Below are 25,950 nucleotides of genomic sequence, written 5' to 3'. Positions count from 1 at the left end.
CACACACACACACACAAAATCGCTTTTCTGCTTAATTTAATTGGAATTGAGTTTTGTTGTTTGCAAAAATAAACTTGACTGATAAACCTACTTGTAAGCATATCCAAGGGCTTCCCCGGTGACTCAGCAGCAATGAATCTGCCTGCAGATGTGGCAGGAACCGGGGGGTTCAATCCCTGGGTCAGGAAGATCCCCCTAGAGAAGGAAATAGCAACCCACTCTAGTATTCCTGCCTGACAAATCCATGGACAGAGGAGCCTGGTGGGCTACAGTCTATGGAGAGGCAAAGAGTCAGACATGACTTAGTGACTAAGGAACAACAAAGCATATCCATATGAGCAAATCATCAAACCAGAGTCATAATCATACCTTCCATTGCTTTGGGCAGATTCCCAATTATTTGTTTCTTTTGCAGCCCGATGATATCAGCTAGGAAATCAGATGAAGGGGGAGGCAAGCGGAATTTCTGAAAATACATAACAGGCTTTTACAAAAACGTTTGAAAGCAGTTAAAATACTGTCAAAGGTCTAGACTCAGTGCTATGCTATGTAGACTCAGCTCAGCGCTATGAAAAATCTGGACCTTAACTGTTTGCATTGTAAAATGAGAACTGTTTCCTTAATGTGTAAAAATGACTGAATAAGTGAAATACCATTTATCCTACTCTAGCAATTTTCTTTGCTTCACATTATACTAAAGAAATAAACATTAAAAAACTTGTAACTCAGAAAAGCAAAGTACCCTTTATTTTTCAAAGCACTTTCATATGCATTACTTTAGTGGATAACATGCCAGGTAAAAATGACACAGAAAAGCAATGATTGAGAGTTCAAGCCTCAGGCTCACCTGGGCTTAAATTCCAGCTCAACCACTTACTAGCTGTAACTCGGACGCATTACTCAGTTTCCTTACGAATAAAATGGGAATTTTAAAAAGTATCTCTTATAAGACTATTCTGAGAATTAAAGATGATGCATGCTAAGTATGAGTAATAAAGGGCTGAGCACATAGGTAGTATTCAACAAATTAAAGCAGAAAAGAAAATGAAGACCCAAGGAGAATTAGGTTAGGGCTAACAAATTCAAATGCTCTCCAGGGTAAATGGATGAAACAGTCTGATAAAGAATGGAGGAGGCTATGGGAAAATGAAGAGTACATGCCCTTTCTAAAGAAGACAGCGGCTATTCAGCTCCAGATACTGTTTTAAGGGAACTCAATCTTGTGATATTGTCAAGAGAGGCCAAGAAATATGGATTTTATATAAATTTTATAATTTTCAAAAACACCAATGCCCAAATAATATGTGACAATGTCAACTACAATTTGGGAACTATAGATTACAGCCTGGGAACTATAGATTGCAATCTGAGATTCTGCCTAGATAACCAAAAGGAAAAATCAGAGACAAATCTAATCCCAACACAAGGTATCAATTGTAGCCTTTTTAGCTTTCTACAACTTCTACTTCTTGTTCAATGAGGCTGCCAAGCAGCACAATTAATATATGCACTAGTCTCGAAGTGTGAGAACCTGACTCAAGTCCAAATAAAAAGTTTTCTTGACTTACATGTTTGAATGCCTTTCGGAGAAATCCAAATTCCAAATAGAACTTGTAAAAGTGTAGCTGACTCAATCCCTGCAGTATAAAAACCACCACATTTTTCAGGTGGTTTTGGTGAAAAAGCTGGCACCAGCTGTTGAAAAATCAAACCAATACAGCTAAGACTGAAACTTTTAAGTCAGTTACAGGCATTCAGAAGGGAAGTGTGAAAAATGCACTGAGCAACAGCTATCAGAGTTTATCACTGCTCATTGACTGCCTGGAAATGAAGAACAGCAATTACAGCACAGAATTTAAACAAAGATCTCTTGAGGTAATTATTTATTTCATTCAAATCAAGTAGAATACCAAGTGAAACACAATGAATTCAAATCTAAAATCTTATTAAGATGTGTTTTAAACTGGAACTAATTAAGCTCAATTTACAAAGGCGTACCTTCAACACCCTAATCTGCTCTACAATCCTTTCTATGGAAGTAGCACATGACTGGCTTCAAGAAAGCCAGTTTTAGATAAAGTAACAGAGCAATGGCAGTATCTATTAATGCAGAGAGGGTTTTTGAGGTATTTAGCTACCCAACCCCCAGACAGAAGTATATATCTGAAAATCTCTCTATTGGCACATACACAAACACAATTTTCATTAGACATTTAAAAATGGCACTAAGGATACCAGAACAGTCATATTCTCTTTGCCCTTGATTTGTAAAGAAGAAAAAAGATTGGAATTCTTAATATATGATGTTATTTCAATCAGGTCTCCATCAGAGGTTATAAACTAAAATACCTATAGCAGCCAAACAGATAATATAAATAAGGGAAGCAGGCCAGATGGGACATTGAAGTATACATCTAAAATGAGAGGCCAATATTCATAAGGACAGTTGTCAGAATTTTTTCAAGAAATATGGATTTTTACAAAGGAATTTCCAATTTAAATTGCTGGTAATTTTGTTTAAAAAATTAGGACATTCTGGGTGGGCAAATAAAAAATGTCAGGCAGATATGGTTCCCTAGATACAAATTTGAAACCTCAGGTCTATATCCATCTAAAGTTCATCTCATACCTGGGTTTAGGAAAACTGGATTTGCCCAGAACTGCATACTTCAGCAATTCACATAGCTGGCCATGGGTTACTTCACAGTTTTCAGCAAATAAAATGGTAGATAATCGAGCTTTCTGCAAAAGTAAATCAAGGCATGACAGATTATTATAAACAACAGCAACAAAAACAAGGCAAATTTTAAAATACTCTAGTTTCTTATTATTTTACCATAATATAAACATAAGGAGGGTTCTAATTAATTAGAAATGAAGGCCTAAAACAACCTGTGATATGACAGTATTACTAAGATATTTAATAAACACTGATACGGAACCTTAATTATAGATATCCCTAGCTTGTTATGTGCTAGTAATAGCAGGATGAATAAAATATGCTGTTAAGAAGCCCATTCTACCAGGGAGAAAAAATGCAAAAACAGGTAATTCCTGTTTAAGATATAGGTGCTGTTCTAAAGATAAAGGAGCAAAGAGGCTAAAACTAACTGTCTTGGGGGGTTGGAGAATTTTAGAGACAGCATAACTGAGATGAAAATAATGGAACCGGACCTTGAAAGTAGAGTCAGCCAGGTAGGAGGAAACATTGTGCCTAAATACGTAGTTTGGTTTGGCTGGAGCCAAGACTGCCTGTTTCGTAGAGCAATGGAGATATGAGAGGAAAGTGAAGTTGGAGTCAGATCATAGAAGACCAACGTGGCCTAAACAAAGGAGTCAGACTTTAAGCCTCTCCTTAAAACAGCTTTGTACTTACATAAAGTTATTAAAGTTATTCATGCTTATTAAAAAAGTCAGATAATAGAGAAGAGTAAAACTGACAATAGATAGGTGAAAATAAGTCACCTGTACTTGTACAATTCAAGTACAACTCATATCATTTTTCCTTTGGTCTGAGAGGCCTCAGAGTAACAGTGGTTAGGAGTTCAAGCCCCGGAGTTCCACTACCTAAGGTCAAATACCAAGCTCTACCATTCTAAGTGCCATAAGATGTTAAGAGGTTAGGGACAAGTACTTTGATCTAAGACTAAGGTTTTTTCATTTATAGAATAATTATAATTCTATCTTATGAGATTATTGGGAAAACCAACAAGGTAATGTACTGAGGCAAGAGTAATGTACTGAAGCCAGTGCCCAACATACCCTAAGATAAGTAAACACCAGATATTATTACTGCTATTTTCCCATGTGACTATTTAAAGCTAATGCTGAGCACTTACCCACTTCTTACCCACATCTATAAAATCATTTAATTCTTTGTAAGTAGGCACTACTATTAACCCCATTTTACAAATAAAGAAATGGAGGAACGACAGAAAAGTGGAGAACCAAAATCAGAATGCAGGCTCCAAAGCTCAAACCCTTTTCATCTCTATCCTATACTGTCCCCAAGGGATTACAGTTTACATTGTTTTGTAACCAACTCCCTCCACGACAAAAAAACAAAAACAAAAAACCCCAGGGAAGTCTAGTGGTTAGGATTTGGCACACTGTAATTGCTATAGCTCAGGGTTCAATCCCTGGTAAGGGAAAAGAGATACTGCAAGCCGCTTGGTATGGGGATTGGGGCGGGGCGGTGGCGCGGAAATCTGTAAATATCTTTCCATAGCTGTTAAATATAACAAACATCAACTTTAATAATCTACTCTCTCAATTCACCTAAAAACTTACAGCTTACCTAAAAAAAATTACCTATTGATGACACTTGTTTAAATTAAAACAATATTATGATGAGGATCCTTGTATAGACATCCTTGCACACCTATTTTCTCAGGATAAATTCCTGGTCAAATAATCATGTACATTGTACAGGAGGCAGAGATCAAGACTATGCCCGTGGAAAAGAAATGCAAAAAAGCAAAATGGCTGTCTGAGGAGGCCTTACAAATAGCTGACACAAGAGAAGTGAAAAGCAAAGGAGAAAAGGAAAGATATAAGCATCTGAATGCAGAGTTCCAAAGAATAGCAAGGAGAGATAAGAAAGCCTTCTTCAGCGATCAATGCAAAGAAAGAGAGGAAAACAACAGAATGGGAAAGACTAGGGATCTCTTCAAGAAAATTAGAGATACTAAGAGAATATTGCATGCAAAGCTGGACTCAATAAAGGACAGAAATGGTATGGACCTAACAGAAGCAGAAGATATTAAGAAGAGGTGGCAAGAATACACAGAAGAACTGTACAAAAAAGATCTTCACGACCAAGATAATCACGATGGTATAGCCAGACATCCTGAAATGTGAAGTCAAGTGGGCCTTAGAAACCATCACTACGAACAAAGCTAGTGAAGGTGATGGAATTCCAGTTGAGCTATTTCAAATCCTGAAAGATGATATTGTGAAAGTGCTGCACTCAATATGTCAACAAATTTGGAAAACTCAGCAGTGGCCACAGGACTGGAAAAGGTCAGTTTTCATTCCAATCCCAAAGAAAGGCAATGCTAAAGAATGCTCCAACTACCGCACAATTGCACTCATCTCACACACTAGTAAAGTAATGCTCAAACTTCTCCAAGCCAGGCTTCAGCAATACATGAACTATGAACTTCCAGATGTTCAAGCTGGTTTTAGAAAAAGCAGAGGAGCCAGAGATCAAATTGCCAACATCCACTGGATCATGGAAAAAGCAAGAGAGTTCCAGAAAAACATCTATTTCTGCTTTATTGACTATGCCAAAACCTTTGCCTGTGTGAATCACAATAAGCTGTGGAAAATTCTTCAAGAGATGGGAATACCAGACCATCTGACCTGCCTCTTGAGAAATCTGTATGCAGGTCAGGAAGCAACACTTAGAACTGGACATGGAATAACAGACTGGTTCCAAATAGGAAAAGAAGTACATCAAGGCTGTATATTGTCACCCTGCTTATTTAACTTATATGCAGAGTACATCATGAGAAACGCTGGGCTGGAAGAAGCACAAGCTGGAATCAAGATTGCCAGGAGAAATATCAATAACCTCAGATATGCAGATGACACCACCCTTATGGCAGAAAGTGAAGAGGAACTAAAAAGCCTCTTGATGAAAGTGTAAGAGGAGAGTGAAAAAGTTGGCTTAAAGCTCAACATTCAGAAAACGAAGATCATGGCATCTGGTCCCATCACTTCATGGGAAATAGATGGGGAAACAGTGGAAACAGTGTCAGACTTTATTTTTTGGGGCTCCAAAATCACTGCAGATGGTGACTGTAGCCATGAAATTAAAAGACGCTTACTCCTTGGAGGAAAAGTTATGACCAACCTAGATAGCATATTGAAAAGCAGAGACATTACTCTGACAACAAAGGTCTGTCTAGTCAAGGCTATGGTTTTTCCTGTGGTCATGTATGGATGCGAGAGTTGTACTGTGAAGAAAGCTGAGTGCCGAAGAACTGATGCTTTTGAACTATGGTGTTGGAGAAGACTCTTGAGAGTCCCTTGGACTGCAAGGAGATCCCACCAGTCAATTCTAAAGGAGATCAGCCCTGGGTGTTCTTTGGAAGGAATGATGCTAAAGCTGAAACTCCAGTACTTTTGCCACCTCACGCGAAGAGTTGACTCATTGATGGGAGGGATTGGGGGCAGGAGGAGAAGGGGACGACAGAGGATGAGATGGCTGGATGGCATCACCAACTCGATGGACGTGAGTTTGAGTGAACTCTGGGAGATGCTGATGGACAGGGAGGCCTGGTGTGCTGTGATTCACGGGTTCACGAGGAGTCGGACACAACTGAGCAACTGAACTGAACTAAACTGAATCATGTATACCTTACATTCTGACAATATTGCTAACTCCTGAAAAAATATACAAATTTATACATATCAAATAAAAATATACAATATTGACTATGTATGAAGGACTCTATATGTAGCAGTAAGTAATCACAGTTCCCAAACATGGGATGTCAGAGCCTGAGTAGGATGGGGAGAGCATACTACACAGGAGGAAGTCCAGGTGAATGCAGAGTTCCAGAAGGAGTGGTAAGAGAGCCTTCTTAAGTGAATAGTGAAAAGAAATAGAGGAAAATAATACAATGGGAAAAACTACAGAACTCTTCAAAAAAACGGGAGATGTTGCAGAGAGGCAGCCAATTCTGACTCCATGTTGAAACTGTTTCTTTGACTTGGTTTTCATTGCTTTTGTTATTATATATAACCATACAGAATGGTTTGCCTCAGAGAATCCTGCCCCTCTGCCTGACTGCTCTGAACTAAAATGTCTTTGTCAGAACCCTGTCCACCTGTGGATGGCAGGAAGGAAAAAATTAACACATCCCCTGCCTGAGGCTTGCCATTCTAGATGTTTGCAAAATTAATGGCCTTTTTACTTTGCTTCTTTCTCTCTACTTTTAAAAGAACCTGGCATCCAGCCCCCAATAAAATGGTTACTTTGAGGTGCTAGTGGCCATCTTCTCAGTCTGCCAGTTCTTCCTTGCCTCAACACCTCGTCTTGGATTCACTGGCCTATTGTGCAGTGAGCAGAGCAAGCTTGGACTCGGTAACAGAGATACCAAGGAAACATTTCATACAAAGACGGACACAATGAAGAATAGAAATGGTAAGGACCTAACAGAACCAGAAGATATAAAGAAGAGGTGGCAAGAATACAAAGAAAAAACTGTACAAAAATAATGACCCAGATAACCATGATGGTGTGGTCACTCACCTAGAGCCAGATATCCTAGGAGTGTGAAGTCAAGTGGGCCTTAGGAAGCATTATTATGAACAAAGCTAGTGGAGGTGATGGAATTCCAGGTGAGCTATTTCAAACCCTAAAAGATGATGCTGTTAAAGTGCTGCACTCAATATGCCAGCAAATTTGGAAAACTTAGCAGTGGCCACAGGACTAGAAAAAGTCAGTTTTCATTCAAATTGCAAAGAAGGGCAATGCCAAAGGATGTTCAAATTACCATACAGTTTCACTCATTTCACATGCTAGCAAGATTATGCTGAAAATCTTTCAAGCTAGGCCTCGGCAGTACGTGAACTGAGAACTTCCAGATGTACAAGCTGGATTTAGAAAAGGCAGAGGAACCAGAGATCAAATTGCCAACATCCTTTGGATCATAGAAAAAGCAAGAGAGTTCCAGAAAAACATCTACTTCTGCTTCTTTGACTATGTCAAAGCCTTTTACTGTGTGGATCACAACAAACTGTGGAAAATTCTTAAAGAGATGGGAATACCAGACCACCTTACCTGCCTCCTGAGAAACCTGTATGCAGGACAAGAAGCAATAGTTAGAATCGGACATGGAACAACGGACTGCTTCAAAATTGGGAAAGGAGTACGTCAAAGGCTGTATATTGTTATGCTGCTTATTTAACTCATATGTAGAGTACATCATGAGAAGTGCCAGCCTGGGTGACTCACAAGCTGGAGTCAAGATTGCTGGGAGAAATACCAACAACCTCAGATAAGCAGATAATACCACTTTAATGGCAGAAAACAGAAAGGAACTAAAGAGCCTCTTGATGAAGGTGAAAGAGGAGAATGAAAAAGCTTGCTGAAAACTCTACATTCCAGATACAAAGATCCTGGCATCCAGTCCCATCACTTCATGGCAAATAGATGGGGAAAAATGGGAACAGTGACAAATGTTATTTTCTTGGGCTCCAAAATCACTGTGAATGGGACTGCAGCCATGGAATTAAGATGCTCCTTGAAAGAAAAGCTGTAACAAACCTAGACAGTGTAGTAAAAAGCAGAGACATCACTTTGCCAACAAAGATCTATATAGTCTAAGCTATGGTTTTTCTAGCAGTCATGTATGGATGTGAAAGCTGGACCATAAAGAAGGCTGCATGAGGGCTAATGCCTGAGAGTTGTTGCTTTCAAACTGTGGTGCTGAACAAGATTCTTGAGAGACCCCTGGACAACAAGGAGACCAATCCAGTCAATCCTAAAGGAAAACAACCCTGAATATTCACTGGAAGGACTGATACTGAAGCTCCAATATTTTGGCCACCTGATGCAAAGAGCCAACTCATTGGAAAAGACCCTGATGCTGGGAAAGAGTGAGGGCAAGAGAAGGGGGCAACAGAGGAAGAAATGGTTGGGTGGCATCTCTGACTCAATGGACTTGAGTTTGAGCAAACTCAAGGAATTAGCAAAGGACAGAGATGCCTGGCATGCTGTAGTTCATGGGGTCACAAAGAGTTGGACATGACTTAGTGACTGAACAACAAGGGTTAGGAAGTCAGAACATACATTGCAGGACAGTGGCCCAGTGTAAAGTGTCAAAGCCTGAGCATTATGAGGAGGAGAGCAGTGAAGCTGGCATCAGATGTAAGAATTTAGGGTAAGGAGGGCACCAGTCCCAAGGGACAAATAGTAGTGTCACTGAATTCAGAGCCTGAAAAGGGTATGTGCAGGCATCCACCAAGTGAGTAGCTTGTCACAGTAGCAATGAAGGCATTCACAATGGAGAGTGACCTGGTACATTATGCAGAACGACCAGAGCCTAAGCTGGGTGAGGAGGGTGTGAGGGTGTGAGGCAACGGCAGGAAGAGGGGACCAAATCAAATATATTTCAAGGTAACAAGAGTCAAATTTTTCAGCTATATAAGGAAGTTATAAATATGAAAAGAGACAACTAGAATGAACTCAGTGGAATTGGACTGGAAGCAAAGATTCTGATATGAATTGACAGTTTTTCAATATATATAGATATATCTATATATATATAAAAGTATTTTAATGTAAACATATGTGTGTATAAACCTATACACACATATTTCTTAGCTCTCATTTGGAATATTGACATCCCAACAGCAATCAGCATATCTAGCACCCAGATCTTGAATTTCTAAATGTCATTCTCCACTAAAAAGAACCAAGTCTCCTCAGAGAGATGGCTGATTTCAGGGCTAAGACAGGGGAAGCATAGACGAGTCTGAAATATCTTTTTGTGCCAGAAAAGTAAGAAAATGCTCAAGAATGATTAGGTCCATGTCAAAGGGACACAGAAGCTAGCTTAATGACCAAATCTGGGATATTTTGAACACCAAAATAAATATAGTAATGAATTATAATTAATTGAATAAAATAAGTATCCACAAATTCATACTAATAAAAAATGAATAAACTGAAAGTTTAATGAGGAAGCATCTCCCCACAAAATAACAGAAAAAGAGCAACTTTAGAGAAATTTAGCACATATTTTCTTAATCAAATTATCATGGTTCATATTATCAGTACTGGGACAAGTCAAATTAGGGTACAACCTGATAAAATACAAGAGAATATAGTATCACTTCTGTGAAATTCCTGTCAAAGATGTATAACCTGAATCTAATAATGAGAAAACAAACCTAACTTGAGGGACATTCTGACATTCTACAAAATAACTGGTACAGGTTCTTCAAAGGTAGTAAAGCCACAAATGTCAAAGACTGAACAATTGTTTGCATCGAAGGCAACATAACAACTAAAGTAACACATTTATTCTAAACTAGATCTTATTGCTAAACAGGACGTTATTAGAACTGGAGAAACCTGAATGGGATCTGAGAATTAGATGGTAGCATATATCCATGTTATTTCCTGATTTTGCTGGTTGCATTTTAGTTATGTAGATATTAGAAAATATGTAAACACTAAAATATGTGGGTGGATAAAAGTTTCTGATACTGTCCTCGCAAATTTTGAGACGGTTTCAAAACAAAGTGATGAGATTGTCAACTTCCTTCAACTTTCTACCACGTTAACCTTTAAAAAAAAATCTGTTTTGCCAATCTGATAGGCTCCTCCAAAAGGAATCGCATTTTAAAAGACTTCATAGCACTAATTCCCTTACTATTGTTTATCTTCTCTCTCCACTAGAAAGGCAGTAGCGATCTTTGTTTACTCACTAATGTTCCCCCAAGTGCCTAGAAAGACAATAGAAATCTGATGACTATGGGGATGAATGCCACAGAATACTCAAGAAATGACAGATTATCAGCCTTATTATTCCATTACTGGAATGTAAACTGCACGGGGGCAGGAAATTTTGTGTATGCACTGGTATATTTGCAGAACCTAGAACAATTCCTGCACACAGAAGACTTCAAAATATTTGTTGAACATTCTTCTCGCGTGCCAGGCACAATACCGGTTTTAAACTGCCAATACCAGCCCCAAAGTAAATGGTATTGTATTATTATTTGGGAGTCCCAAACTGCCTCGGGCTGCCCTGTCGGGATCCCCCCCACCCCACTGCTCACCTTGGCTACAGGTTGCTGCCTTTCCTCAAGATCCCAACGGGATCTCATCGCCTCAGCGGCCCCGACCAGCTTGCTCGGAATCCGCCTCCTCTTTCTGCCCTTCTTGAAGGTGCTCCCGCTCCTTTCCCTCTCTGGCTCCATGAGCTTGTTGAGAAAGATCGCTTTTAAGCGCTCTGAGAAAACCCCGACGCCCTGATGGCCCAGGCTGTCTCCACAGTGGGGAGGAGCAAGGGCTTCGACAGCCTACCTAGCACCTTTCTCAGATCCTCTCAAATCAGTTTACGGAGCGCTCCCCGCCCAACGCAGAAAGCTAGGGCGCCAACCGTCTTCCCCGTTACTCCACGCAGAAAACGACGCAGCACCAAGCCAAACGGCTTTACTGCCGACGCTGGAGGCCGAATTCGAAACGGTCCCCCAACGGTGCAAACGCGCCTCCGTCAGTTAGGAAGAGAGAAGGGGGGGCTTTCTAACTGCTTCTCTGTCAAAAACCACTCTCCAAACCCCGTATCCCCCTCCCCCCCCAAGACGCCAAAAGAAGGCGGGAGGGAGAGTAAAGATGACCGCCGCCTCTGCCTCAGCCACAGGCAGAGAAGCCGCTGCAGCACCCTCCCCAATCGCGCGGGGAGTTTGAATGGGCGGAAGTGGGGCTACAGAGACTTCCGGCAGTTGGGCTGAGGCAAGGAAGGAACGTCAGGAATGGCGACCAAGAGACTCGCACGGTATGCAAGGCGGTTCTGGGCGGTGGCGGGGGATCGCTCCTGATCCGGCGCTAGCGTCCACTCAGTGTCCCCCGTGTTCAGCCTCCATTCTCTGCAGTTTGGGCGTGCACTGGCCAGCCTGAACTGGAAGGTCACTCTTCTGGGACTTCAGTCTCGAGCCTCAGTCAGCTCTTTGTTTTTGTTGGAGCGTGGAAGGACTAGGGAGGGCTCTTTACTCTGTGCCCCTGCGCCAGTGTCTGCCTATTCTAGGTCTCCGGGAACATTAAGAACGGCCCTAGGGGACCTTGTGGAGGTCACCGGCAGCTATCAAGATCACTCCACCTATCAAGCTGTTCACCCTACCACTTACTAGTGATCTGTTTAATTAACAGTGTGAATCATGCTATAGTGATCTGTTTAATTCACAGTGTGAATCATGGCCTTTTTCCTGATTCTTGGACAGGCTTTTCACATTCTAATTAATAGAAACGGTGGAATGCATTCTTGAAAGCATGGGTTTCACAGTTGGATCATCCTGGTTTCACATACTAAATACGTGTTTTCTAGCAAATTGCCGAATTTGATTTCTCACCGATTAAATGTAGGTAGCAGAAAGGACTATTTTGTACGGTTGTTGAGGATGAAATGAGATCATCATCTTGATTCAGTGTGTAATATGTCCATAAAGAATCTGCCTGCAGTTCAGGAGACCGGGTTTTGATCCCTGGATTGGGAAGATACCCTGGAGAAGGAAATGGCAACCCACTCCAGTATTCTTGCCTGGAGAATTCCATGGACAGAGGATTCCAAGAGTCAGAAGACTGACTAAATTACCACCAGCATTATATAGTAAACAATCAATAGATGTTAGCCATTATTCTCAACTTCCCATCACAGGTCAAACAGGGAAACTAGAATGAGTGGTGTCTGCCTGGTTAAACTACCTAGCAAAGTATTGAATAGTTTTGTCTCAGGACACTTAAGATGTCAGTAAGCCTAAGACCGCAATAAGCATGTAAGCAGATATTCACTGGAGAAAGACAACCATACATGACTTTCTCAATATTAGAGAAGTCATGTTTGGCATAAGCCATTTTGTGGTCTGAGGCTGGCCACAGTGATCCTTTTTTAAAAAAATTTTTTTATTTTTTTTTTTGGCTGCACTGGGTCTTTGTTGCTGTGTGCAGGCTTTTCTCTAGTTGCAGCAAGCAGAGGCTACTCTCTAGTTGTGGTCTGCAGGTTTCTCATTGAGGTGGCTACTCTTTGTTACAGAGCACAGGCTCTAGGGTGCACTGGCTTTGGTAGCTGGGGAGGGCAAGCTCAGTAGTTGGGCTCCATGGGCTTAGTTGCTCCTCAACGTGTGGAGTCATCCTGGAGCAGGGATTAAACCCATGTCCCCTGCATTGGCAAGTGGATTCCTAACCACTGGACTGCCAGAGAAGTTTAGAAATTACTGGTATTAAAGAAACAAAGAATGCAGAAACAACTGTTACCAGGCAAGAGAAGTAACAGTGGCAAAGATAATATCTCAGAAGTAAAGACTCTTCGTCCTGGGAGTTTCCTGGTGGTCCAGTGGTTAGGGCTCCCAGCTTCCATTGCAGAGGGTACAAGGTTGATCCCTGCTCTGGAAACCAATATCCTGCAAGCTGCCAAAAAGAAAAAAAAATTCCTAGTTCTGTTTCAATGGTATAGATTAGCCTGAAGCACTCAACCACCCGATCACCTGGAACCCAAGGGATGATAATGTTGAGCTTTTTGACTCTCTTGACTTCAATCAGCTCATGTTTGGAATCTCAACCACCTAAGCCCCTACATGAAATATACATGTACCCTTAGCTTAAACTTACCCAGTTTTGCAGTTTAGGGGTGACGCTGGTGTGGGAAACACCAGGAAATATCCCTGGTGTTATTCTTACTTGCTGCAAGTAATAAATCCTTCCTTCTGCTCTTTGCCTTGGTGGTTTTTTGGCTTGACATCTACCAAGAGGCTTCAGGTAACAAGCTCTTCCCTTTCTGTGGACTTAGAATATCGCCCATAAGGATCCTTTATTATATATTACCTTACACTAGTTTTCCATGAATATCTAGTTTATTTACCCAGATTTTTTAAACTCCTAGAAGACTGGACCTGCCCTCTCTCCTCTCCACTGTGCTCTTCACATAGCAAAGGCTGGAAAAATACGAAAGCAAAATTAACTTAGGTTTTCAATGCATCTTTACAACCACTTGAGTTCCTCATTATTACTATAAAATAATAGGAGCACAGAGAAACAGTCTGTTTGCAAATATGCACTTTGAAGCCCATGAGGTAGAATGACTTGTTGTTCAGTCGCTTAGTCATATCTGACTCTTTGTGACCACATGGACTGCAGTACGCCAGGCTTCTTTGTCTTTTACTGTCTCCTAGAGTTTGCTCAAACTCTTATCCATTAAGTCGATGATGCCATCCAACCATCTCATCTTCTGTTGCCCCCTTCTCCTGCCCTCAGTCTTTCCCAGCATCAGGATTTTTTCCAGTGAGTCAGCTCTTTGCATCAGGCAGCCAAAATATTGGCTTTAGCTCTAGCATCAGTCCTTCCAGTGAATATTCAGGGTTGATTTCTTTTAGGATTGACTGGTTTGATCTTGCTATCCAAGGACCTCTCAAGAGTCTTCTCCAGCACCAGAATTTGAAAGCATCAGTTCATCAGCATTCAGCCTTCTCTGTTGTCCAACTCTCATATCTGTACTTGACTACTGGAAAAACCATAGTTTTGACTAGATGGACCTTAGTCGGCAAAGTAATGTCTCTGCTTTTTAATATGCTGTCTAGGTTGGCCATAGCTTTTCTTCCAAGGAGCAAGCATTTATTGATTTCATGGCTGCAGTGATCGTCTGCAGTGATTTTGGAGCCCAATAAAATAAAGTCTGTCACTATTTCCATTGTTTCCCCATCTATTTACCATGAAGTGATGGGACCAGATACCATGATCTTCATTTTTTGAATGTTGAGTTTTGAGCCAGTTTTTTCACTCTCTTCTTTCATGTTCATCAAGAGACTCTTTAGTTCCTCTTCACTTTCTGCCATAAGGGTGGTGGTATCTGCATATCTGAGGTTATTGATATTTCTCCCGTCAGTCTTGATTCCCCCTTGAGCTTCACCCATGTCAGCATTTCTCATGATGTACTCTTCATATAAATTAAATAAGCAGGGTGACAATATACAGCGTTGACTTACTCCTTTCCCAGTTGGGAACCAGTCTGTTGTTCCATGTCCAGTTCTAACTGTTGCTTCTTGACCTGCATACAGGTTTCTCAGGAGGCAGGTAAGGTGGTCTGATATTCCCATCTCTTGAAGAATTTTTGACAGTTTATTATGATCTACAGTCAAAGGCTTTAATGTAGTCATTGAAGAAGTAGATATTTTTCTGGAATTCCCTTTTTCTGTGATTCAACAGATGTTGGCAATTTGATCTCTGGTTCCTCTGCCTTTTTAAAATCAAACTTGTACATCTGGAAATTTTGAGATCACGTAGTTTGAAGCCTAGCTTGAAGAATTTTGAGCATGAGTGTAGTAGTTTGTGTAGTAATTTGAATATTCTTTGGTAGAATGACTGCTAAAGTCAGAAGAGTGCAAAGAACCAAAGTCTTTTGCCCTCAAAGTCTAGTTTAGTTTCCTCTCAATCACAATACATTAGTACATTAATAATGAGGGTTATACCATCAGTTTGTTAATTTATGTAAACAGGAATATGAATGATTTTGTTGAACATACCTGGATTGCTTTACGTTTTTAGGCAGCTTGGATTAATTAGGAGAAAATCAATTCCACCAGCAAATGGAAACCTAGGAAGAAGCAAATCTAGTAAGTAATGTGCCTCATTTCTTTACATTCTGTAGTTTTGCACTTTTAACACTGGTGATACATAAGGACACTGATCTTTTGCAGAGCAGTTGTTTGACTACTTAATCATCATTGATTTTGAGTCAACATGTTGGAATGATGGGAAACACCACCGGAGTCAGGAAATAAGTAAGTCTGAACTTGCCTGCCAATGGCCAAAGATCCCCTGGAGAAGGGCACAGCAGCCCACTGCAGTATTCTTGCCTGGAGAATCCCATGGACAGAGGAGCCTGGTGGGCTGCAGTCTATAGGGTCATTGGACATGACTGAAGCAACTTAGCACACAGTACAAGCAATGCTAAATAAGAAAACAAAATGATCTGTGGATTGGTAATTTACTATGAAATCTGATGACAAAAAAGACCCACAAACCTAATACTTAAGTGTGTCACCATATAAAATAATTGTTTTGGGATTATATTCAAAATCTCAACTACATAGAAACTGATAAAAAAAAATACCTTTGTAAAAAGAACTATGTTTCAACTTTCATATGGTCTTCTAATTATGGAAATATATTCAAGAGTTTTAAATAGATATACCTGTAACTTTAATAGTTTGATTTATTCTTTGGCGTAATTTTATATAACCATTACATTACACTGCTTTGGTCATTTTAATGTGCTTTCACTAAAACAATGATTATTTAATAATACTATGTGAAGGTAATATCAATATATACTTAATTTAAAATGATTGCAGCATTAGTTTAGCAATTATGTATTCAGCTGTCAATTGATGATTCTTTCATGTAGTTGAATTTCCAGCTGTATTACTGAACACATCAACTGGAGAGATTGAATCTGAGTTCCATGCTTATGTTCAGCCTCAGGAACATCCAATTCTCTCTGAATTTTGCATGGAACTGACAGGCATAAGGCAGGTATGCCCTCTCTTTTCCCCACTTCTCATCCTCCCATTTCAACAAAAAACAAGCAGGAAAGATGTAAATATTAAAATTCAGAAAGAAAATAAAAGCTATATGCCATGTGGAATTAGATTTGTTCACTGTTAGAAGTCCTGTCCCCTTCAGAAGCCCACTAGAATCTTTAAAAATCAGAAAAAATTACACTCCCACGGTGGTCCAATGATTATGACTCCGTACTCCCACTGCAGAGGTCGTGGGTTTGATCCCTGGTTGAGAAATTAAGATTCCCCCATGTTACAGCCAAAAAAAAATTGGAAAGAATAGTGTTATAAAAATGTATATCAAATATATTTTATGGAAATTAAGTGATATCAGATTTCCAGCTATCAGGATATCTTTATTGTATTTCTGTGTGATTTTAGATTAGTCAATGTAATTTTTCTTATCTTGTAGAATTCTAATTGTTGTATTATCTCTCTCTTATGTGTTTTAACATCTTTTCAGTAGATAAACTGCCAGTTAAAACCTCTTCCTTGTTGTATATCTTCCTCATAGTGCCTAATTATGTGTGCAATAATTATGGAATTCAGTTATTGAATTCATATTATATGACTCTATTCAGGCTCAGGTTGATGAAGGAGTCCCTCTGAAGATTTGTTTATCTCAGTTCTGTAAATGGATTCAGAAGATTCAGCAACAGAAGAAAATTATTTTTGCTACTACAGTATCAGATATTTCCACCTCTGAAGTAAAATTATGTGCATTTGTTACTTGGTCAGGTAAAAAAATAACTTATATTTAGCAATCATTAATGAGTAGCATTGCCACTAGTTAATTCTTTATCTCTAGTAAGAATTATACTTGTTACCTTCCTGGGCCACAAAAAGAAATCTTTAATGTCTAGCATGATATTAACCAACAAAAGTAAACTTATTCATATTTTTAAAATTTTAAACACCTTTAAAAGTTAAGCTCTAACTTTTAAGAATCTTTCTAGATTTCTCTATTCTCCTGAATCTGGGCAAAGACTGGTAAAAGTTTTTTTTATCATGGTATTTCTACAATTTTGATAAAAAGAATCCATATTCACGTTGAAATCTTTGCTTTTATACTTTCACGCTTCTAATGTAGACACCAAGGGAAAAAAATGGGCCATTTAAAGTAGATCTTTTATATGCCCTAATAGAGCATTACCATTAATAGTCATTGTTAACAATGCTGTCATTGACGCATAGCATTGATAATTGTGTTTGGGTCTGTATGATCAGGCCATTCAAGATGGCTGTTCTTTTGTTCTCTCTATACCACTGCTTGACCTACACCCTACTCATATGACTGACCTCCCCTCTTAATACATACTTGCCCTTAGCCCCGGCTAGTGATTGTTCTAATCTTTAGATCTTTAGACCAGAATCTTTATCTCCACCATGATAACTTATCAAAGGAACATGAAGGGCTTTCTCCTCAGCTGGTTTCCCTGATAACTGATGAACCAACTGATGTCAATTCCCTCTATAACTGGTAACACCTTGCCAAAGACTGCTGCCGTCATGTCCTGCCCACCATCTGCTTCACATGATGGAGTATGCTCCAAGACCTTGCTTCAGACATGTACAGTCCCCCTGTTCATTAAACCCTTGATGTCTCTGTCACTGACTTTGGGCTCTTTCTTTGGTCTTGAGGTTGGGCAAGTACAGTGCTTACATGGCTGTGGGGTACAGCCCAACAGGGTCCCTGTAAGATGTTTGGTTTCTCAGTTACATTAATATTTTCTACAATGTTGAAAGCAGATAATCTTTTCCATCTAAGCCTTGTAATGTGACACCTAACTCTTCTTTCTGAAATGTCAGTGTGTTTTACTGGGCTTTTAAGAAATCATTTTGAAACTTAGTTACTGACCTAATTTCGTACTAGTAAGTTATGAGTAATTTTTAAATACTAGGGCAACAAAATCTTACTCTTCTATTATATGTTGCATAGTATATAATATATACAATATGTTGTATATGTATATACTAGATATAAAATATAGTATAGTGTATGTTATGTATTATTCTAAGTCCTGTTATTCTGTTTTATGTCGACTTTCAGCATTTTGTTTATAGATAATAGCATAAGTAAAAACCATTAGCATCATTGACTTTGTTCTAATATTCTTGATGCAGACTGGGACTTGGGGGTTTGCCTGGAGTATGAATGTAAAAGAAAACAACTGTTAAAACCTGTGTTCCTTAATTCTTGGATTGATCTCAGAGTAACTTACAAGGTAAGGGGGCATGTTCACTTTCCTTCTATTGAAAAGTTATTAAACTTTATCCTACACATAGGCTTCCCTGATAGCTCAATTGGTAAGAATTCACCTGCAATTCAGGGGACCCCGGTTTGATTCCTGGATCAGAAAGATCTGCTGGAAAAGGGATAGGCTAACCCACTCCAGTATTCTTGGGCTTTTTTTATGGTTCGGCTGCTAATGCAGGAGACCTGGGTTTAATCCCTAGATTGGGAAGATCCCCTGGAGAAGGGAAAGGCTACCTACTCCAGTATTCTGGCCTGGAGAATTCCAAGGACTGTATAGTCCATGGGGTTGCAAAGAGTCGGACACAACTGAACTACTTTCACTTCACACATGAGTATCAGTTCATTTCAGTCACTCAGTCATGTCCTACTCTTTGCGACCCCACGAATCGCAGCACACCAGGCCTCCCTGTCCATCACCAACTCCCGGAGTTCACTCAGAAGACTCACGTCCATTGAATCAGTGATGCCATCCAGCCATCTCATCCTCTGTCGTCCCCTTCTCCTCCTGCCCCCAATCCCTCCCAGCATCAGAGTCTTTTCCAATGAGTCAACTCTTCGCACGAGGTGGCCAGAGTACTGGAGTTTCAGCTTTAGCATCATTCCTTCCAAAGAAATCGCAGGGCTGATCTCCTTCAGAATGGACTGGTTGGATCTGCTTGCAGTCCAAAGGACTCTCAAGAGTCTTCTCCAACACCACAGTTTGAAAGCGTCAATTCTTTGGCGCTCAGCCTTCTTCACAGTCCAACTCTCACATCCATACATGACCACAGGAAAAACCATAGCCTTGACTAGACGGACCTTAGTCGGCAAAGTAATGTCTCTGCTTTTCAATATGCTATCTGGGTTGGTCATAACTTTTCTTCCAAGGAGTAAACATCTTTTAATTTCATGGCTGCAGTCACCATCTGCAGTGATTTTGGAGCCCAAAAAATAAATTGTGACACTATTTCCACTGTTTCCCCATCTATTTCCCATGAAGTGATGGGACCGGATGCCATGATCTTAGTTTTCTGAATGTTGAGCTTTAAGCCAACTTTTTCACTCTCCTCTTTCACTTTCATCAAGAGGCTTTTTAGTTCCTCTTCACTTTCTGCCATAAGGGTGGTGTCATCTGCATATCTGAGGTTATTGATATTTCTCCTGGCAATCTTGATTCCAGCTTGTGTTTCTTCCAGTCCAGCGTTTCTCATGATGTACTCTGCATATAAGTTAAATAAGCAGGGTGACAATATACAGCCTTGATGTACTCCTTTTCCTATTTGGAACCAGTCTGTTGTTCCATGTCCAGTACTAATTTTTGGTTCCTGACCTGCATACAGATTTCTCAAGAGGCAGGTCAGGTGGTCTGGTATTCCCATCTCTTTCAGAATTTTCCACAGTTTATTGTGATCCACACAGTCAAAGGCTTTGGTATAGTCAATCACACATGGGTATGGGTTTCTACAAACAAAATATTTTGTTTTGAAGCATCCATATAAATACTTTTCCTAAAGTATATAAAAACAACACAAAAATAAGCACATTTCAAGTCTAATAGAATAAAAATCATAAGAAGTAAATGGTTAACTGTATAGCCTTTCACATAGTAATTATTTTTAAAAATATATTGTCTTTTATTTGACTAGATTTTCTATAGAAGAAAACCAAAAGGACTCAGTGGTGCCCTGCAGGAAGTGGGAATGCAATTCTCAGGGCGAGAACATTTTGGTTAGTATATCTTGAGATTAATTTTATTATGTAAGTCATTTTATTTTTATACACTTTCATTTGCATCTCATTTTTCAATGATGTCATTAATAAAGAATATCCTCAGCCTGAAAAAGCCCTAGTCTATACATTCAGATTGTTTCCAAGATTTTCAAATTATCATTTCCTTAAAATATTGTAAGGTTTTATATAAGACCGTTATCTAGTGGATTTCTAGTTTCTTTAAAAAAAAATGTGTATATGTGCCACATCTTCTATATCCATTCCTCTATTGATGAATATTTAAATTGCTTCCATGTCTTGGCTATTATAAACAGTGGTGCAGTGAACATTGGGGTGCATATATCTTCAGATTATGGTCTTCCCTGAATATATGCCCAGAAGTGGGATTGCTGGATCATAATGGTAGTTCTATTTTTAGTTTTTTAAGGAATCTGCATACTGTTCTGTAGTGGTTGTACCAATTTACATTCCTACTGACAAGGTAGAAGGGCTCCCTTTTCTCCACAGCCTCTCCAGCATTTATTGTTTGGAGACATGTGCTTTTGGCCACCTGTATGTCTTTGGAGAAATGTTTGTTTGGATCTTCTGTTCATTTTTCAATTGGGTGATTTGCTTTTTTGGCATAGAGCTGCATGAGTTATTTATTTTGTTTGTTTGTTTATTTTGAAGATTAATCTCTTGCTTGTTGCTTCATTTGCACATATTTTCTCTGATTCTGTGAGTTATCTTTTCATTTTGTTTATTGGTTTCTTTGCTATGCAAAAGCATTTAAATTTAATTAGGTCCCAATTGTTTATTTTAATTTTCATTTTCATTACTCTAGCAGGTAAATCAAAATAAATACTGCTGTGATTTATGTCAGAGAATGTTCTGCCTGTGTTTCCCTCTTAAGAGTTTTATTGTGTCTGGGCTTACATTTAGGTCTTTGATCCATTTTGAGTTTACTTTTTGCGTATTTTGTTGCAGCATGCAGAATCTTTAGTTACCAGCATGCAGAATGTAGTTCCCTAACCAGGGATTGAACCCCAGCCCCCTGCAGAGTGTTAGCCACTGAACTACCAGGGAAGTCCCCATCCATTTTATTTTGTTTTAATTTTTATTATTCTTTTTTTTTTAACTTTTTATTTTGTATTGGAGTATAGCCAGTTAACAAACTATGTTATGATAGTTTTAGGTGAATAGTGAAGGGACTCAGCCATACATGTAAATGTATCCATTCTCCCCAAACTCCCCTTCCATCCAGGCTGCCATATAACACTGAGCAGCATTCCATGTGCTATACAGTAGGTCTGTGTTGGTTATCCATTTTAAATATAGCAGAATGTATATGTCAATCCCAAACTCCTAACTATCCCTCCCCCCACCATTCCCCCTGTTACTGTAAGTTCTTTTTCTAAGTCTCTGAGTCTGTTACTATTTTGTAAATAAGTTCATTTGTATAGATAGATAGATAGATTGTACATGTAAGTGATAACAGGATATTTCTCTAACTTACTTCAGTCAGTGTATCTGACTCTTAAGTCCATCCATGTTGTGGCAAAGGCATTATTTCATCTTTTTAATGGCTGGGTAATATTCCATTGGGCTTCCCTGGTGCCTCAATGGTAAAGAATCTGCCTGCAATGCAGATATGAGTTTGATCCCTGTGTTGGGAAGATTCCCTGGAGAAGGAAATGACAACCCACTCTAATACTCTTGCCTGGGAAATCCCTGGTGAGCTATAGCCCAAAAGAGTCAGACAAGACTTAGTGACTATAACTACCACAAACAATATTCTGTTGTATATATGTACCACATCTTCTTTATTCAATGTTCTGTCAGTGAGCATTTAGATTGTTTCAATGTCTTGGCTATTGTAAACAGCACTGCAATGAGCATTGGGATGCATGTATCCTTTCGGACCATGTTTTTCTCCAGATACATGCCCAGGAGTAGGATTTCAGGATCTATGGTAGCTCTGTTTTCAGTTTCTTTAGGAACTCACATATGTTTTCCATAGTGGCCGTACCAAGTTTACATTCCCACCAACAGTATAGGAGGGTTTCCTCTTCACACCCTCTCCAGCATTTACTGTTTGTGAATTTTTTGGTGAGGGATCTCTAGTTTTAATTTGCGTTTCTCTGATAATTTGCATTTCTCTGATAATTAGTGATGTTGAATATCTTTTATGTGCCTCTCGGCCATCTGTATGTCTTCTTTGAAGAAATGTCTATTTAGGTCTTCTGCCCATTTTTTGATTGGGTTGGTTATTTTGATGATATTTAGCTGCATGAGCTGTTTGTAAATTTTGGAGACTAATACCTTGTCTGTCATATCATCTGCAAATATTTTCTCCCATTCTGTGAGTTGTCTTTTCATTTTGTTTATGGTTTCCTTTGCTATGCAAAAGCTTTTGAATTTAATTAGATGCCCTTTATTTCTTTTGTTTTTATTTCCATAATTCAGAAGCAGATCAAAAAAGATATTGCTGTGATTTATGTCAAAGAGTGTTCTGTGTTTTTCTCTAAGAATTTTATAGTGCCTAGTCTCACATCTATGTCTTTAACTCATTTTGAGCTTATTTTTATGTATGGTGATACCTAGAGACAAAAAGAACGAACAGTGATCTAAAACCTATGGGCTGGAGCCAAAGAAGTTCTAAGGGAAGTTTGTAGCAATACAGTCTTACTTCAAGAAACAAGAAAGTCTCAAACAACCTATTCCTATACCTAAAGCAACTAGAGAAAGAAGAACAAACAAAACCTAAAGTTAGTAGAAGGAAATGAATCATGAAGATCAGACAGAAATAAATGAAATAGAAACCAAGAAAACAATAGCAAAAATCAGTTAACCTAAAAGCTGGTTCTTTGAAAAGATAAAATTGAGAAACCTTTAGCCTGACTCATCCAGAAAAAAAAGGGAGAGGACTCAAATCAACAAAATTAGAAATGAAAAAAGAATTATGGCTGACATCACAGAAATACAAAGGATCATAAGAGATGACTACCAGCTACTCTGTGGCAGGAAGAAACAGAAAATAATTATGAACAGACCAATCCCAAGTACTGAAATCAAAACTGATTGAATCAACTAACAAACAAAAGTTCAGGACCAGATGACTAAATTTGGGAAATCTTTCATTGGTGAGGCTGCCACAGCTTTCCACAAGACCATTTTATATGATGAAAATTAGTAGATGATCATAAAACCAACTGTATGTTCCAGTTTCTGCTTAAGTGTTAGTATGTTTCTTTACATAGGTACCACTAAATTTAATCTTTGATATCTGTTTCCTCAGGGTTGGATGATTCTCGGAATACTGCCCTTCTTGCTTGGAAAATGATCAGGGATGGTTGCTTAATGAAGATTACAAGGTCTTTGAACAAGGTTAGTGGTGTCTTGCCTCTTTATTCTATTATTTCAAACTGCAGAAGAATTGCAGGCTAACTGAAATGTAGATGTTATGTATGCTGTCCTTTACAGATCAATCAGTGCTGATGTTTTTCTTTTTTGTCATATCGTATAATGTATACTAAAGAAATTATGAATGCAGAGTTTCTAAAGTTGTTGGTTTTGTCTGTGGAATCATAGGTTTCCACTAAGAGGAATCCTAATATTTTCACCAGAAATTTGAATATGGAGCAAGTTGAAGAAACATCAGCCTGTACCAATAGCACTCATGATCCCAGCATATATGGTGGGGAGCCTAAAAATTCAATAAAATCTTACAAGAAAATTCAAATGAAGTCAGTTGGTGTGAATTCTCCTATAAAGGTACAGCAGGATCAGTTACAACAAAAGGACAGCATAAAAGCAGGTCTTTGCAGTGTCAGAGGCTGTTTATCTCTCTTTAATGCTACTAAGTCCTGGACTTCTTTGGGGCAATTGCAGTCTTCCAGCCGGAATACACCTATGCAGAAGCAAATAAACCAACATCTTGCATTTAATACCAATTCTAAGTCTTCAACAGTTGGTTCAGAACTGGTACCTGTTTCAACTACCATTTCATCTTTTAATAATGTTTCTGATATGGAAGTGAGTTCTGCTCTTGACTGTTTACCTATGTTGGCTGATTGGGAGGATGTAGCTTTATTGCCAGCATCTCAGCCCGAGCAAAATATATATTGTATACCTCGCATTAGTGACTCAAATGTAGACACTTCACTTAATTCTGGAGAAAAAGTAATGGTTTTAGAAGAATCTGAAATGTTAAGTCATGAAAACTTTGGAGGCACAGAAGAAACTCCTGAAAAATCTGTTACCTCTAAGTCTATTGTATATAAGAGTCCCCATACCACTATTTATAATATAAAGGAAGCCAAAGATCCAGGTTCAGATACTTTTGGCTTTAAATTACCTGAATGTAAATCAAGTAATTTTAACAGTGTTAATTCCAATGTGTCTCATCCTTTAGTTTTGGGGAAACATCCTCTTTGTTTAGATGATAGTAAAAGGAATCCATCCAGTCCTCCACTTTTCCCACCAGCAAAAAAGCAGACTTTCACTATTCATGAAGAAAAGCCTGCATCATCTAATGACTCCCCAGGAGCAATTTCTTCCTGGAAGATTCTCCCTTCTGTCTTAACTTCTACAGTTAATCTGCAAGAACCTTGGAAGAGTGGGAAAGTAACACCTCCTTTATGCAAGTGTGGCCGAAGATCTAAGAGACTTACTGTTTCTAATAATGGACCAAACCATGGAAAAGTCTTCTATTGTTGTCCTGTTGGGAAGTACCAAGAAAAGAGAAAATGTTGTGGTTATTTCAAGTGGGAACAAACACTTCAAAAGGAAAGAGCAAACAGTATAGTTCTATCTCATTCCCCAGGAGGACTCACTTTTAGTTCTCTAGAAACAAACCTTATTTATGACAGAAATGTAAATTTCTCTACTGAAAGTTCATTGAGACTCAGACCTTCAATGAGAAATTGACCTTTTTTGTGTCTAAACTATGTTTTTACTTCACTGTGACTTTTAGTGCAGTAAAGAGAAAAAAATGTGTATAGGGCTACATGTTGTGAGGACTCTGCATATCTGAGCTCTGTAAGCTACTCTGGGGCTATTCAGCACATTCACACACACACACTGAAAATAGAAAAAAATAATGTCACAGCCTTCTAATTTCATTCACCAGTTATCTAATTTGTCTTCTCTCCATGTATGAATCCTGATTGTCCCCTGAATTTCCACACATGAGTATGCTGATAATGTTTTATACTGTTTTATTTATATTTCATATATTAACTGTTACCAAACATCACATTTTTTTGAAGAACCACAAATTAAAACTTGATAAACTGTATTTATTAGATTATAATAGCAATATTAATACATGATATCCTATTTATTTATATTGAATTATAATGTCATACAATATTATATAAGTTTCAGGAATACAATATATGATATCCTTTTACACTTAGACCTTGAAATGAATTTTAAATTATTTTTAAATTGTTTGGATAACAATGTGACCAATAAAAAATCCCTAGACCAGTTTCAGGTAGATACTTGTACTTTGAGAATTACGATAATCTATTATTTAAGACTTTTCTAAAAACTTTATAACTTGTTTCATTTTATTTCAGCCATTAAAAATTGGTTCTGATTTATAGTCAGTGTATCAGTAGAATTACTCAGCTAAGATCTGGAATTCAATAGGTCAGAGATTTAGTTCAGAAATTGCATCTACACTCCTCAACAACTGATGGTATTCT

General features: G+C 38.7%; 2 protein-coding genes across 5 annotated transcripts in view; one reads left to right on the top strand and one right to left on the bottom strand.

The window, feature by feature from the left end:
* REXO5 (RNA exonuclease 5) overlaps positions 1-11,403 on the bottom strand; it is a 60,210-nt gene extending 48,807 nt beyond the window's left edge. The window contains exons 1-4 of one of the 2 annotated variants that reach the window (XM_069570286.1): positions 10,801-11,403; positions 2,630-2,742; positions 1,569-1,695; positions 370-466 (exon numbers count right to left, since the gene is read on the bottom strand). In XM_069570286.1, coding sequence (XP_069426387.1) covers positions 370-466; positions 1,569-1,695; positions 2,630-2,742; positions 10,801-10,941 — 478 coding nt within the window. In that variant the 5' untranslated portion in view covers positions 10,942-11,403. The remainder of the gene's footprint in view (positions 1-369; positions 467-1,568; positions 1,696-2,629; positions 2,743-10,800) is intronic. The other variant, XM_069570287.1, reaches the window with a different exon arrangement.
* Positions 11,137-25,841, top strand: ERI2 (ERI1 exoribonuclease family member 2). Of its 3 annotated transcripts, none has more exons than XM_069570288.1 (9): positions 11,137-11,519; positions 15,275-15,342; positions 15,427-15,510; positions 16,137-16,264; positions 16,872-17,028; positions 18,415-18,515; positions 20,173-20,254; positions 23,535-23,623; positions 23,828-25,841. In XM_069570288.1, the coding sequence occupies exons 1-9, from the start codon at positions 11,497-11,499 to the stop codon at positions 25,163-25,165; spliced, it is 2,070 nt and encodes a 689-aa protein (XP_069426389.1). In that variant the 5' UTR covers positions 11,137-11,496; the 3' UTR covers positions 25,166-25,841. The 3 variants fall into 3 exon arrangements, with proteins under 3 accessions (XP_069426389.1, XP_069426391.1, XP_069426390.1); XM_069570289.1 differs by having other exon boundaries at positions 11,455-11,519; positions 15,432-15,510; XM_069570290.1 differs by lacking the exons at positions 15,427-15,510; positions 16,137-16,264; positions 16,872-17,028 and having other exon boundaries at positions 11,452-11,519.
* Positions 25,842-25,950: the final 109 nt, after the last annotated feature.

Source organism: Ovis canadensis, chromosome 24 (assembly GCF_042477335.2).
Source record: "Ovis canadensis isolate MfBH-ARS-UI-01 breed Bighorn chromosome 24, ARS-UI_OviCan_v2, whole genome shotgun sequence".
NCBI classification, from domain to species: domain Eukaryota; kingdom Metazoa; phylum Chordata; class Mammalia; order Artiodactyla; family Bovidae; genus Ovis; species Ovis canadensis.
The sequence above is the reverse complement of the archived record's forward strand: the minus strand, read 5'-3'. Positions and strand labels throughout refer to the sequence as shown.